This window comes from Cyanistes caeruleus, unplaced genomic scaffold, assembly GCF_971803275.1.
Source record: "Cyanistes caeruleus unplaced genomic scaffold, bCyaCae1.hap1.1 HAP1_SCAFFOLD_65, whole genome shotgun sequence".
NCBI lineage: Eukaryota > Metazoa > Chordata > Aves > Passeriformes > Paridae > Cyanistes > Cyanistes caeruleus.
The window spans coordinates 594,574-609,470 of record NW_028255884.1 but is presented as its reverse complement, the minus strand read 5'-3'; the positions used below and the strand labels follow the sequence as shown (position 1 = coordinate 609,470).

General features: G+C 54.0%; 2 protein-coding genes and 1 long non-coding RNA gene across 3 annotated transcripts in view; all 3 read left to right on the top strand.

The window, feature by feature from the left end:
* Positions 1-14,897, top strand: part of LOC147647078 (uncharacterized) — an 813,449-nt gene that overhangs the window by 246,370 nt on the left and 552,182 nt on the right. The window lies entirely within an intron of this gene.
* On the top strand, positions 4,808-7,577 carry LOC147647102 (maestro heat-like repeat-containing protein family member 6). The gene is made up of 8 exons (XM_086872382.1): positions 4,808-5,038; positions 5,230-5,371; positions 5,680-5,744; positions 5,863-6,216; positions 6,401-6,549; positions 6,807-6,954; positions 7,163-7,353; positions 7,436-7,577. Exons 2-8 carry the CDS (start codon positions 5,254-5,256, stop codon positions 7,575-7,577), a joined length of 1,167 nt encoding a protein of 388 aa, XP_086728508.1. The 5' UTR covers positions 4,808-5,038; positions 5,230-5,253.
* Positions 8,148-9,740, top strand: LOC147647101 (uncharacterized; the record flags this gene model as incomplete). The annotated part of the gene is made up of 5 exons (XM_086872381.1): positions 8,148-8,281; positions 8,513-8,689; positions 8,824-8,979; positions 9,139-9,240; positions 9,639-9,740. Coding segments are annotated over exons 1-5 (540 nt in total), but the record flags the coding sequence as incomplete, so codon positions are not given.

The window sequence follows — 14,897 nt, the reverse complement described above, 5'->3', positions numbered from 1 at the left end:
ATCCTAAGGGGCCGGGGTTGTGGGAAGCCCTGAGGAGCTGGATGTCAGAGGCCATAAGCTGCCCCCAGGCACCCGCCTTGTTCCTGAAACTCGTCTTCTCTGGTGCTTTCCAGGAATTTCTCTCAGCAGATGATTAGAAGGAGGCCCCCTGTAATCAGGTGTGTAACCCTGGTCCTGGCATTAGAGAGCTGCGGGGCTGGGCGTGTGCCCTCCCTGTCCTCGGGATTGGAGCCCATCAGCCCTAGGCTGTGAGCTCAACTGCCTGGGTGTTGAGTCTTGTTCCTCTTGCAGTGGGGGACACCAAGCTCTGTGACTTTAGGCACGAGTGAGTGAGAGGGGCAGCAACTTTGAGCCCAAGAGGAGCCACAGTAAGGCCCTCTGGGCAAAGCATATTCCTGGCATTCCCAGGGCAGAGATACATGAGAGTGTGGTGGGCAACTTCAGGGTGCCACGGCTGGTTTGTGCTGGGCGACCTCCCTGTGTGCAGGGCTGGGTCTCTGCTTTGCTGTTGCTGGCCTTTTGCCATTGTGCTCCTTTGGCTGTCTGGAGAGAGGGGCAGCCCTATAAGGAGGGTGAAAGCTCCTGTCTCCAAAACCTCAGGGTGGAAATGCAGTCTCCCAGCCCTCATGCAGCTCTCCTGGCCCTCAGCCCACACTGTAAGCAGGGCAGAGCTTTTTCCCCTCCCCCTGTGGCTTTCTGCCTGCTGCTGGCCCCTGGGGCTGTACTCAGGGTGAGTGAGTTACTGAGGGGATGGCTGGTGCCCCTGGATTTGCTGACGGGACATGTGGGTTACTGAGGGAAAGGCGGGTGCTGCAAGTGATGCTGTGGGAACATGTGAGTCACTGAGCTGATACTAGGTTCTCAGAAGAGGTATCCAGTTGAAAGGAATGGGAGAGATTTCTCTTTACAAACAAACTGTGGGAAAAGCTAGGAACTGAGAGATGGAAGAAGCAATGCGTGGAACCATCAGATCCATAGGATAAGAAAAATGGGGGGTATACATTAGAAGGGGGTCTGTATTAGGTGATTTGGGAAGCCTGTACCTCTCAAATACCTCCACCAATGGGTAAAGAGAGTGGGAAATGCAGCCAGAAAATTAGGAAAAAAAGGAGTCTGCATCCACTAAAAGTTTGAGAGACCCCAGGGGAATGCCCCATGGCCTTTCCCTTTATTCAAATAAAGTAACAAGACTCCTGTGTCTTCTTTTTGGATATAAACCTCTGGCGTTCGTGGGTTAATTTTCCTGACATAAGTGCCTCATGCATCGCTGAGGGAAGGCGGATGCCCCGCGTGTTGCTGAGGTGTCATGAAGGTCTCTGAAAGGCATGAAGGTGCCCTGCATGCCACCCTGGGGCCATGAGGGTCACTGAGGGTGGCAGGTGCTCAGGATTGCACTGAGGTGACATGGGGGTCACTGTGCAGAGCTGGGTGTCTGTCGAGTCTCTCAGGGTACATCGGAGTCACTGAGGGAACGTGGGCATCACTTGAGGGGGAGACGGGCATGCCGCGTGTGGCTGAGCAGACACGCCGGTCCCTGAAGGTACCCGAGGGCCGCTGAGGGGACGTGGGCGCTCCCTGAGGGACCCGGGAGGGGCGGGCGCGTCCCCACTGCGCAGCCGCCGCCGCCGCCGCCGCTCCCGGCCGCAGGGGGCGCTTCCCGCCCAGGCGCGGGCGGCCCCGCCCCGCCGGTCCCCTCAGCCACGGGGCGGGAACTCTTCAGCCCACGCAGACACAGATCTCTGCTTATTTCTTTATTTTACTGTAATAAAAGTGCTTTATCTCACCCCGCTGGCCGTTCTCCGTCCTATCCTCTTCCCTGTCCCAGTGGGAAAGAGAGTGACAGAGCGACAGAGTGGGCACCTGGCACCCAGCCAGGGTCGACCCACTACACTCATTTTGGCACCTGAATGTGTGGCGATATAAAGTTGGTGAAATAGACGATAGCAGGAGCCTCGAGGGGCCGGGCTGGAACAGCAGAGGAGTGCAGGCCTGGGGTGGCAAAGAGTTTAGCAATGAGCCCAAAGCTGCGGCAGGAGCAGCATGGGGCTGGGCAGACCCAGAGATGTGGAGCTAAAAGTGGAATAAAAATCCGGATCAGCAGCAGAAACAGCAGGGGCTGGGCAAGCCTGGAAGGAGAAAGAAGGTGGAGGGGGGGATTGTTTTGGGTGTCCCCTGGCTGTCACCTGTGTAATGCCCTGGCAACAGCAGCAGCTGCTGGGCTCCCACAAGCAGCCATGAGATGCTCCCTTTCAAAGGGGGTTGGGGTCCTGGTTTTCCCCTGAGCACCCAAGCAGATGGTGAGGATCCCTCCCAGAGTGATTGGGTATTGAAAGGACCCAGTTGCATGGCTACACTTGTGAGCAGAGGCTCACCCACAGTAAACAGACACAGTGATGGAAAAGTTGTGCAATAGCAGTGGTTCCTCGGGGCAGCAGCAGTCCAACACCAAAACCTCAACCATTTGCCCTTTGAGCCGTGTCCCCCAGCTAAGAGACAGCCACAACCCCACCACCTGTCCCTCCTCCCCCAGGCATGACTCCCAAATGCTCCTTTCCTTTGGCTGACTCCTTAGTGTGGGATGTAAGAGGTCTCAGCCACGTCTTGTTTCTTCATGACCTGTATTTTGCCCCTGGACAACCACTCCCTTCACAGAGTCTTCCTTTCAGATGGGAAACAATTCCCTAAAGAATCCAAACCAAAAGAAGGGCCTCTACTTTGCTGTATTGAGACAAAATTAAACGCTACAAAACAGCTAAAATACAGAATTAAAGAAAAAAAATTCTTAGCTTATAATGGCCCAGCTCCTCATCAAATTCAGGGATCACTAAATTTCTAGCTAAATATGATGTAACTCATTTTCAACATGTAAATAAGACAGCCAGTCCTGTCCTGCTGGGTCCCAGCAGTGCCTCGCAGCAGTCCTGCATCCACGTCAGGATGCTGGCCAACACAGAGCTGTCCTGGAAACTAAGGCAGCTGACTTGACGTTTGTGCAGGTACCCAAAGGTCAAACCCAGCGGTGCTCCCTCAGGATTTAGCAGTCCTGAGTGATCTCCCCTGAGGTCGCCCACTCCTTGTGGCACCAGTTGCTTTCCTGTGGAATGTTCTAGCTGCCCCAAGAGTAAAGAGGGAGCTGGAGAAAGAGCTTGCCAGGCTGCTCTCCATCCTTTCCCAGCAATCCTGGTTAGGGGGAGAAGTCCAAGCTGGCCCAAATGTGTAAATGTAACAGCTGTGCACAGGAAGGGTCAGTGGGAAGGATGATCCAGGAACCAGTGGCCTGGCAGCCTGAGCTTGCTACTGTGGAAGGCCTTGGGGCAGATCCTGCTGAGTGCCATCCCATGGCATGTGCAGGGAACCAGGGGGTCTGCTGGAGGGTGGGAAAGCTCTGTGGTGGGATGGGAACAGTTGAGGGTCCTGCTGGGGTGTTGAGGAGTTCCGTGAGCGTGTTTTGGGAGCATTGGTGTTGGTGGGTGTGTTGGGGAAGAAGTTGTCTGGAAGTGAGAGGTCTAGGCTGGAATTTGAGTCAGTTTGACAGGAGCATCCATGGTTTGGCTCAGCTTTGGTTATGGAGGACATAAGGAATATCTGTGACTTTTCCTGTTAGTGGTCCTGCTTCTCATGCAAAAAAAGAAGAGGGGAGAGCTGTAATTTATTGGCCACCTAGATATCTGTACCAGGGGGAGGATTAGCCTTTTTGCAATCTACTCAATCGTTTGGACTACTTTTGTAATACTGAGTGAACTTTCATTCCTTGAGAGCTTTAATTTTTCAGAGAATTAGGATATTATCATCCCTCCATAGAAAAGCAAAGGTTTGCAAACGAAAGAATGGCCTTTTTTTAGCCTCTGTGTAGTGTTATATTTTGTAAAGTGACTCAATGGATGATGTTAAGGCAAAGGACTTGCTGCTTTGAGATGGGAAGCAAACTTGCAACTCTTTCACATTCTCTGGCCATTCCAATTAATTGTTGAAGTCTGCAACTTGTAGGAAATTCTTGAGTTGAGCAATGGGGAAACTCTCATGAATTGAGGATTCTTAAATGCCAGATCCTTCTCTGCCTTCCCCACAAAGATGTTTTATAGCTGCAGGAAATGACATCAATGGGAAAATAATTCCCACATGTAATTAATCTGACCAAGACTAAGCATTGCCAGCAGTAGCTCCAGGAGCTCCTGCCAACAGCCCCTGCAGGAAGGAGCCCATCCCCCAGTGCATGGGGCTTTGGCTGCCCTCTGGCACAGAAACCCCCCAGGAGCACAGGGCTCTGGGGCAGGAGAAGGGCACCAGCACTGCCAGGGCTCTGCTGGGGTGGCAGGTCTGCCTTGGTGGGGACACTGCCACACCTGCTGATTTCAGTGCTGCCAGGCCCCTGTGCAGATTCTGTGCAAGGCCCCGTGCCCTTCCTGCTGCGGCTGCGTCGGCAGCCCTGGGGGCTCCTTCTGCTGCCCTGAGCCTGCAGAGCAGGGCAGTGTTTGCTGATGGTTTGAGGCGTTCCTAAAGATCCTGTTGGGCTGTCTTAGACACTTTGGGCAAGGGATTCCTTCCAACCTGGGCCACTTTGGGGGGGATGGGGGCAGCCCAAGGGCAGGTGGCAGTGTGTGCAAGGGCCCTTTGTGACACATGGTCACCATGGGATGGAAAGGGACAGGGTGTCAGAGGGCCCTTTGTCACATGTGGTGACATAGGAGCTGGTGGTGACAGGGCCATGCCACAGTGCCCAGTGCATGCGACGGGACAGGACGCGGCAGAGCGGTGCTGTGAGGAGCCCCCACACAGCGCACTCGTTTGTGTCTGACCCAGAGCTTTTCCAAGTCTTTACTTGTACAGGTGACCTCGTGGCAAGACTGCGGGCCTTGGTGGCCCGTGGCTTTCCCGAGGCTTTTCTTTTGCAGGTGCCTGCGGGGCAAGACTGCGGGACTTGCTGGCCCGTGGCCTTCCCAAGACTTTTCTTTTGCAGGTGCCTTCAAGGCCAGACTCCGGTACTTGGACCTGGAGCTTTTCTGAGGCATCTCCCATCCTTCTGGCCTCTGTCCTCAAGGTGAGACTGTGGGACCTGGTGACCACAGTCATTTACGAGGAGTCTCCAGTCATTGTGGCAGGAGCCCTCGAGACCATACTGCAGGACTTGCTGTCCTATAGCCTTCCTGGGGCTTCTCTCTCGCAGGTGCCTTCAAGGCACAACTGCAGGACTTGTTGACTCAGAGATTTCCCACGGCATCTCTCTTTAAGGTGCCTTCAAGGCAAGATTGTGTAATGGCGGGCATATTCCTCAGCGTCTTCAAAGTGTTCAGGGGGAAAAGAAAGACAGACCCTGGAACTGCCCTAGCACAACAGCCGGAAGAGCCAAAGAAGTTCCAGCCACTGCAGGATGGTGAGTGGCAGAACTGGGCCACAGGGCTGATGGCTGCAGTCAGCTGGGCCCTGCCCCATCCCATCCCATCCCATCCCATCCCATCCCATCCCATCCCGTCCCGTCCCGTCCCGTCCCGTCCCATCCCGTCCCATCCCATGTGGACATGCCGAAGGACAAGACAGAATAGGGGCTGGGGCTGACCCCTGGCAGTGGCCCTGCTCCATCCCCTGAGCCATCCCAGGGCTGTCCCTGCCTGGGGAGTGCAGGGCTGGGCTGTGTTCTCCAGCCTCTCCTGCAGCCCCTCAGCTCTGGCTGCTCTTTGCCAGATGCAGCCATGGAAAAGACACAAGAGCAGGAGCCTGCCCGTGGCCGCTTCCGAAGAGCAGCGCAGGTACCTGCAGCCATCCCCACCTGGGCTGGGCCTGCTGGCACTGCTCAGCCCAGCAGTGGAGCTTGGAGCACTCCATGGAACATGCCTCTCTTCCCTGTCCTTTGTTCATTCTGCACAGAGGTTCCGCAAATTCCTGCGCATTCGGCGTAGAAGGAACACCACAGCAGCAACTGAGGGCGCAGCTGAGCCTGACTGCAGGCTGACCGAGCTCCAGGCAGAGCCTGATGTCAGCCCGGATTCAGCTGAGCACTCACAAGAGTCTGACGCTGCAGTGGAGTTTGACAGGGCAAAGGCTGACATGGCAGGGACTGAGGGCATTCAAAATGATGACACCGGAGGGACTCAGGGCATCGCAAAGGCCAACAGGACACCCACTCCCACTATAAGCCAAGAGCTCATATGGGATTATTTCAAGGACCCTTGTGTTTCTTCTGACGTTGTTGAGAAGAGAGCTGCTTCTTCTGAGCAGCAGGTACCCAGTCAGGTACTGGAACTGGAGGTCTCCCACGATCCTGTGCCCCCTCACGCCACATCCACAGGGCCCCCTCAGCCTTTGAGGCCAGCAGAGCATGACAGGAAGGGAAGCACTTCTTGGGGGAAGCTGGGGAAGTTGCTGCCTTGGACAGCACTCCATGTCTTCCCCATGCCTCCTCCAGGTGCCAGCTACTGTGAGGAACATTCACCAGAGTCTGGTGTCCCGTGTCACTGTGGATGTCAGGCAGCAAATTGACATTATAAGGCTGGCTGAAGAACACCCTGCTGATGTGGTGCTGGCCCTCCTGCACTGTGCCCCATCGTGTGACAGGTATGGGGCCCACGTGCCTTGAGAGCTCAGGGCTCACCAGCCTTTAGGGCCCATGGCCCTGCACAGCCTGTCCAATGGGCTCTGCCCAACAGACAGAGAGGTCCAGGAGCCTCGGGCCCCTCTGTTTCCTGAGGCTGCTGCCAGTGCTCCCTCCCTGCCCCTCAGGGCACCAGGGCTCTGTCACCTGGGTCCCCACAGCTACACAGGGCATGGCTCTGTGACTGAGACACCCCTGACACAGAGCTCTGATCCCACAGAGCTGCTGCCATGATGTGGCAAACCATAGCCTCGTCAGGACCAACAGTAGAGAAAGTGCTGCCAACACTGCTCTGTGTGATGGAGAACTGGCCCCTTTGCAGCACCTGCACCTCTGATGGAGACAACAAGGACGTTTTTCCCTTAAGTGTGAGTTTATGCACATGGCCTTTGATCACCTGGAGCTTGCTTCCCCAGGAGCTCTCCGTCTTCTCCCTGCCTAAGGCGCTGGGCTGAAACCTGGGCTAGGGGCAGGCTCAGGGGGCACCAGGCCCGCTGCTCCCCCTGTGTCTCCCCTCAGGCCCTGCCCCATGGACACCTCGGCACTGAGCACTGCCTTGGTGTGCTTCTTTTGCAGGCAACTCTGGTGCTCTGGGTGATTGTCCAGATGCCACAGTGCTGCGAGGCGATGATCCTTTATTCCGCCCGTCTGTTTGTGGCTCTGCTGTTCCATGTTGTCATCACCACCCAGCAGATGCCACCAGTGGAAGTTGACAGCTTCTGGAAAGCATGCCGGGAGCAACACCGCCTTCCCAGCAGCCCCAACAGGTGCCAGTCCTCCTGTCCTTCCCATGCCCTTGTGGCTGACACCAGTGCACTCAGTGTGACCTGGGCTTTGCTCTGCACACAGGTTTGCAGTGCAGGCCATGAAATCTCTGCTCTGCCGACTGCGGTGTGAGAGTGTGGTCATGGAAATGGGACGCAAGCGTGGCTGGGACACGCTGCTCTGTGCTGACACCCAGCACTATGCCGTGGGTCTGCTGGCTAGGTGAGCCTCACTTCTCCCAACTGCCTCTGAAATCTGTGCCCTGTGCCTGGGGTGTGTCACACAGTCCCTGTGGTCCTGGCCAGAGGGCCTCGTCACTGAGGGATGGCTAAGCAGACTGGAAAAGGCTGAGAGGAGGGTGCCCAAAAGGAGCCACTTCCCAAAGCACCCATGGTCCCTCCAGGGATTGTGGGGAAAGGCCAGATCTCTGTGATTCTTTCCTGGGAGAGTTTTGTCCCCCCGCCCCCCCACCATCAGGGTCTTGGTGCTGTTTTCCCCCCGACAGGGAGATGCTCCGTGGCTTGATCCCCTTCTGTTCCCATATTGCACTCGACCTGCTCAAGTCACTCAGAAGGGAGGAGCCATGCTGTGATGTGTCCTTCCTGGCATTCCTTGTGGAGGTGAGCCCAATGGCCAGCACTACCTCGCTGAGCTGCCTGCCAGCCCTGTCCCCTTGCATAGCCACAGCTGCCTGGGACGGTGCCCGCGCCCTGTGCTGCTGCCTGGGCCCAGCCCTGCGCAGTTCCAGGCTTCTGCCAGCCGGCTCCCCTGTCACTGCCCTGTGCCTTTCAGGTCCTCGAGTGCTTGGACTTGACTAAACACGGTGACAGTGTCCTTGAGATCACATCAAGGCACCTGCAGAGTGAGTGCAGGCAGAGGCGTCGCCTGGCGCTCAGAGGCCTCGTGGTGCTCAGCAGGGAACCCTCGATGGTGAGGACAGGGCAGCGGCTGAAGCTGTGCTGGGCAAAGCAGCCCCTTGGGCTGGCTGGGCTTCAGGAGCTGAGGCAGCTGCTCCCAGCTCTCCTGCCTCACCTGCCTGAGTGCTTTGGGACAGGCCTTTGGCCTCTGGGCCCAGCAGCAGCAGGGTGGGGTTGCAGTGCCAGGGCGGTCTTGGCACTGCAGCCGTTCAGGCTTCCCAGCACAGCCTTGTGTTCCACACAGGCCATAAGAATGTGCAGCCTGTCTCGAAGCCTTCAGGAGCTGCTGGGTGATGCAGATGGAGATGTAGTTGGCATGGCCCTCCGTGTGTTCATCAGTATTCTCAAGAATAAAGACATCATGATATGCAGCACCACTGCCCCAAAGCTGGCTCAGGCACTCCTGCTGCTCTTTGACCATGTAAGGCTCTGTGCCCCCAGACACGGGCATTGGCTGCTGCCCAGAAACTTTGTATCTTACAGATTTCTGGGCCTTTGCCCAGGTGAGCCTGGGGGAATTGGTAATTAAGGTCTTTTTCTCTTCTTTTCCTCCAGGACCACAGCCATGTGCAGTTGCTCTCCCTTGATCTCTTCTTCAAGGCGATGGACTTGGTAGTGGATGAGGGAAAGAAGCCCCTGGAGAAGATTTTGAACCAGAGCCTGCTTCCACTCTTCATCCACTGCCATGATGAGAACCAGCATGTGGCAAAGGTCAGGTTTTGTGTGATGCTGGTGCATCCCTGGGAGGGGCATCGGCTTCCTCCTGTCCTGAAACCTCCCAGGCTGCGGCTTCCTCGGGGCCCTGTCACCCAGACAAGAGTCCTGTGCCCTGGGCTGCAGTGCCATCTCTGCATCTTTGCTGCTCTCCAGGCCTCTCGGGAAACGCTGCTTCGTGTGGCCGAGTTCCTCAAGAGGAGGAATCTGAAGCAGCTGATTAGGAAGGAGCAGCTATCAAAGTTTGCTGAGTGTCTGGTAAGGGCAGCCTGGATTAGCTCAAATTTGAGAAGCCCCCTGGTCCCGGTGCTCAGTGTGTGGGGCTGGCAGCTGTGGCCCCTGCCCGGTGCTGCACCCAGGGGCACCAGCCTGCGCCCCACACGCTGCTCCCTTCCCTGGGCCGCACGGCTTCTTCTCCAGGCTCCTGTGGCCCCGAGCCGGGTGCCAATGGAGCCCCACACTGGGGCTGCGGGCAGGGGCGGCACCGCGGCTCCCCGGGCAGCAGCCGGCCCTCTGCCCCCTCCAGAGCCCGGCGCCAGCGGCTGCTGGCCGGGCCTCAGGGCTGGGCGGGCACGGGAGGCCGGGGCTGGCCGCAGGCAGTGCCCGGCCGAGGGGCAGAGCCCGCACCAACCCTTCCCTCCTGCCGCTCTCTGCAGCTGGCACAGGACAGGAACCGAGCGGCCGAGCAGCTGCGCCGGGCCCTGCCGTACCTGGACAGCCCACAGGAGCCCCTGCGAGCGGCGGCCATCAGGTTCATCGGTGAGCCACGAACCCGGGCTCCCTCCCCGCCCCGCCGCAGCTCGACCCCGGCCCCGGCTGCTGCCCCGGCAGCGGCACCCGGGCCCGGCGCCCTGGAGCCCCGGCTGCCCTCGGGGCTGCTGCTGCCGGCCTCTGGCAGCCGTGCCCTTGGGCTGAGTCAGGATGCGGCAAGGGCCCGGGCTGAGCCCTGCCGGGGCGGGAGGCCGTGTGGCCCCAGGGCTGGCAGCGCCGCTGGCAGGGAGCTGTGCCGCCGGGGCCCTGACAGGCTCTGTGTTCCCAGGGATAGCCGGGCGGCTCCTGAGGGGGCAGAAGAAAGAGCTGCAGGCCCTCATCGAGGGTGAGTGAGGGCAGTGGGCAGTGAGGGGCTGGCACTGGGGGATCTGAAATGCCCGGGCAGGGAGCTGTAATCCGTGCCACGGCTTCAGAGGGCTTCTCTCTCTGTGTGGACACCTTGGTGGTGTGGGAATATCACAGAGAGATTTCAGGGATGCAGGGCGAGAGATTTGGGTGGGGATGTAGTTGGGAGAGATTCGTGACCAGTACCTTGCAGGTGGTCCTGTTGGCCCCTTAACTCCTGTGGCCACAGTAAGAGCAGGCTGGGATGGCCCTGGCAGGACTTTCTCCTAGGATTCCCACAGATCTGGGCTCTGATCGTGGCTTTGTACCCCTCTCTTCCAGCACTTCAAGCCCTGAGGAGAGATGACAACCCTTCTCAGACAAACACAGATCTTCAAGAGATATTCTCTAAAAGAGCTGCAGAGCTACGCTTGTCTGCTGGCTTAGGAGAACCAGTCTTCATTTAAGATGCCATGGAAGATGAGACTACGCTGAGACCAGAAGAGACCAGCTGAGCTCCAGGCACAGCTGATGACTTGCACAGCAGAGCCTGTGGGAAGCTCACGTGGCTTCAGCCCTCTCCCCCTGCCTGTAGATAGCTCTGTCCCTGCAGCCCTCAGACACTGCCCATCCCTTCTTTTTCCCCCCACTTTCCCTCCCTTTTGGTAGCTCCCTCCTTCCAGCCCTCAGACACTCCCCATCCCCTTTTTTGTCCCTCTGCTCATCCCTTTGCATCCCATCAATAAACAGTTTGGCTTTTTCACTTGACCTGCTTCTGTGTGGAGCTGAAGGGTCACAAATCCAGAGCGCTGTGACACACAGGCCCCTCCTGCCGTTCTCTCCTGCGCCGTGTTTTGTGCAGAGACGCAGAGGAAGGAGCGCAGATCAGGCTGGAAAGGTCCCTGTGCTGAAGGCCCGGCTCCACAGCATTGTGGAGTTCAAGGTGTTACTGAAGGCCAGTAGTGGGACAAGGAGCCTGTGTGTGTCAGGGACCAAAGTTGTGTCTAAGGCCCTGCCGTGTTCCGTCCTCGGTTGTGCATGTTGAAAGGTTAATGAATAAAGCCAGGTTCAAAAACCCTCCTGGAAAGGCAAAATCCCAATTTTAGCAGCTTTTTCCACTTCTGCATTGCAGGTATTGATGGATCTACTGGAGAGGGAATGTTCATCCCAAATTTCTGCCCGTTTTTCTAGGAACACTCCAATGACAGTACAATGCCACGTGTACTGATTCAGTCTTCCGAGGTTTTTTGGGTTATTCTCTTTTGGGATTTAGGGGTCCGGAAGGTGGGGAGAGAGGCAGGACACAGTCCAGATCCAAAAAAATCCCATACAGCACTGGAAATGAGGGAAACATAGTGGAAACAAGAAGAAAGGAACTGGGGGAAAAAGGATTTTTAAGAAGGAAAAATAGGGAAAAGCAGGGACAAAATTCCAGACAAATCCACTAGGAAAGAATAATTTGGAGGTGGAATAGGAGAAAATCCAGCCCAGCAGGCTACCAGGGCCTGGGAGGGCCCAAATTTTTTATTTTATTTGGGAACTTTTTAGGGCTTTTTAAAAATATTATTGGATTTTTTTCCAGGAAGATCCCCTTTTCCTTTCTGATGGGACTGGAAGTCAACTCCTGCTCCTGCAGTGCTGTTTTTGCCCATCCTCATTCCTGAATATTCTTAGAAACATCTGTAAAATGGTGAAAATGATGATGGACTGTGGCCTTTTTTCATTCTCAATACTTGTGATGCTATTGGAGTGAAAAGGGAAAAAAACAATAAAAAATGGGAAAAAATATTTATAAATCAGAATTTTACCATCTACCAGTGCCTGGCTTTTTGTTACAAAGCTTATTAAAAAGAAAAAAAAAGGTGGTTGTAGTGGGTGACTCCCTTCTGAGGGGAACAGAGGGCCCCTCATGCTGACTGGAGCCATCCCACAGGGAGGTCTGCTGCCTCCCTGGGACTCGGCTACGGGGCATCACTGAGAGACTTCCTGGGCTGATCCAGCCCTCTGGTTATTATCCACTGCTGCTACTCCAGGCTGGCAGAGATGAGACTGAAAAGAGGAGTGCCAGGGCAATTCAAAGGGACTTCAGGGCACTGGCTGAGTGGTTGATGGAGCAGGAGCACAGGTAGACTTTTCCTCAGTCCCTTTGGTGGCAGAAAAGAAGTGAAAGGAATAGGGGAGCCCACATTATCAACAAGTGGCTCAAGGGTTGGTGTCATCGGCAGAATTCTGGGTTCTCTGATCATGGGGCAACTTTTCTGGCACCCGGCCTGCTGGAACTGGATGGGCTGCATCTCTCTTAAGGGTAGAAGAATTTTATCTTATGAAGTGGCAGAACTCACTGAGAGGGCTTTAAACTAGGTTTGAAGGGGGAAGGGGATGCAGCTGGGCTGTCTGGAAGCAGCCCCAAGGGTGGTGAGCCTGAGGTAGGGGTGAAATCAGTAGCCCAGCTGAGGTGCATGTACACTGTAATAAATGAAATTCAGCCAAATTTATCAATAACAATTTTATTGAAAAATTTGCAAAATCAAATTATGAAAACAACTACAATCACAATCAGCTTTGAGCTCAGGATCGGCGCTGGGTGAACTTTGAACCAGCCTCTGTCACACTGATTCCCCCAAGTTCACCGCCTGTCTTTTGGAGAGATGAGTTTTGATACAGTTTTTACAGCTTGAGGCTGTGCAGTCTCAGTTTTTTCTTTCTTCTGAAGTTTGTTGCATATTCATATTTTCTGTTGGTTTTTTAACTAAGTTTCCGAGAAGGGAGGAAAAGTCTGAGTAGATTTTATGAGAGCTGAGTACTGAGATGCAAGGTCCGGAGAATTTTTCTGTTGGATTGTTAAGGAAGGTTCCGAGAGAGGGGGAGAGTTACAGGAACTGGGCATTGAGATGCACAGTTGTCCTGGGGTGATTTTACCTTTAAGATAGCTTTGGGAGCTGGGAGGAAGTTGAAGCTGGGAGAGGCTGATAAGAGTTTTTCCTCTGACCAATTATTGGTCATTTCTGAGAATTGGCGGTGGTTTTAACCACTGAGAAGTGAGATCAACTTGTGAACACCACCTTAAGATGTAAAGCCAGGGTTCTTTTGTTCTCTTTGGTTTCCGGCTTCTGACGAGGTCACAGGGCTCTGTCTCAGCCTCCCCACCCCACTCCAGGCTGGACAAGGCCACAGAGGGTGTGGGGTGAGAAATGGAGCCGGCCTGGCTTGGTTTGCAGTTTCTGCTGCTGAACTGAAACCTGACACCATGAACATCTGCAGCTTTCCAAGACTTTAACTCTTTTACTACCTGGATGAGACTGACAGATTACTCCTTTTTCCCAGAGAGAGAGAAGGAGGAGAAAGAGAGAGATAACATGAAGAAGACATCATAAAACCATCAAAGACAGTGAAGAAAAGTGTTAAGTTTTAGATGGGGAAGAGAGAGTAAAGAGATGCTTTAATTAAGCTGAAATATTTTTCTGTTGAAGCTATGGAGATGGACAATAATGTTCTGAAAAAAACTCCTTTAATTCATGACAGAGTATATGGGGAGGAATGGAGTGTTCAAAGTGTGTATTTTGAGCAAATAGTGAAGTGGTTGTGATGCTGTGAGATGCTGAAACAGAGGGAGAGAAGTAATAGTTGAAGATCTGTGGCCTTTTGAGAGGCAAAGAGAAAACTTCTGTTTCCAGGGAGGCTCACAAAACCCCATGAAGAGAACTTTTGCCTTTGAATCCTTAAAAATGACATCCCTAGACTCATTTGACCCATAACACACCTCAGAGTGATGTGAAATGGGAGGAGTGAACTGATGACAGATTTCCAGGCAGCTGACATCAGAGAAATAGAAAGCTATAACAGAAATAGTTTTCTTGTGAGAAACTCCGTAGATTAGCAGAAGAAGGCTTCTGTTTCTCTACGAAGACTGATGAAAAGACTCTAGCAGGAATTGGGACTGTTTTAAACACCAAAGTTCCAAAGTTTTTTGTCTCTATGTTGTCATGTGAACAAGGGAATGGTGGGTAGTGGGGGATAAAAGGGTTTTCTGGAAGTTTATTCTGGTGTTCTTATTCTTGTAGTTTTGTTAATAAACTTCCTTTATTTCCTTTTAAGTTTTAAGCCTATTTTGCTCTTGCTCTAATCCATATCTCACAGCAAGAAATAAGGAAGTTTTCTAGTAATTTTTTAGTTACTGCTTTAAAACCATGACAATGTGGAAGTTTTGGTTTAAGACCAAAACTGCAACATTTAAAGTTGTTTTATTAAGCCGTGGAGACAGAGAGAAGACTGTGGACTAAGGCAATGGCTGAGGTTGCTGTATCTTAATGAAGAGCTATCAGTACCAAGTTGTTACTCAATTTTTTGCTGCTTTGGGCAGAATATTCAAAAGATAGACAACTTCTGACAAGCAGTAATCCTTTCCTTATACCCCAAGTATTTGGATGCTTCAGGACATTTATCACAGCTGCCAAAACTGGATTCACAACCTGTGGGTTTCAAAAGGAGAGCGAGATTTTGCCTGTTCTTGCTTTGGGAAAAGGGGAAAATATTCTCATTCCTTCTTCTCTTTCTTTGCCTACATCTTTTTCACCGACTTTTGACTGGACTCAGCTCAGTGATAAACCATCCACAGGAGCAGCCAGGGCTCCTTGTGGCTCTTTCCTAGTGAGGAAGCTGTGCTGAAGCCACACCTCCTGTAAAATGCACTCAGCATTTTACATACTGAGCTTTCCTATCAGCCTCCCACATCTCAGCCATTCCGTGCTGGGAAATGACAGACAGGGCTGCAGAGTGATGGGGGGAGGAGGGGAGAGGAGACAGTGCTTCGTTTAATTATC

What these genes read in the sequence shown, in the direction of transcription:
- LOC147647102 (XM_086872382.1), top strand. Translation starts at nt 5,254, where the DNA reads ATGGCGGGCATATTCCTCAGCGTCTTCAAAGTGTTCAGGGGGAAAAGA. An exon ending in GCTTCCGAAGAGCAGCGCAG is followed by an intron (nt 5,745 to 5,862) that starts GTACCTGCAGCC and finishes CATTCTGCACAG; the next exon opens with AGGTTCCGCAAATTCCTGCG. An exon ending in TGTGCCCCATCGTGTGACAG is followed by an intron (nt 6,550 to 6,806) that starts GTATGGGGCCCA and finishes CTGATCCCACAG; the next exon opens with AGCTGCTGCCATGATGTGGC.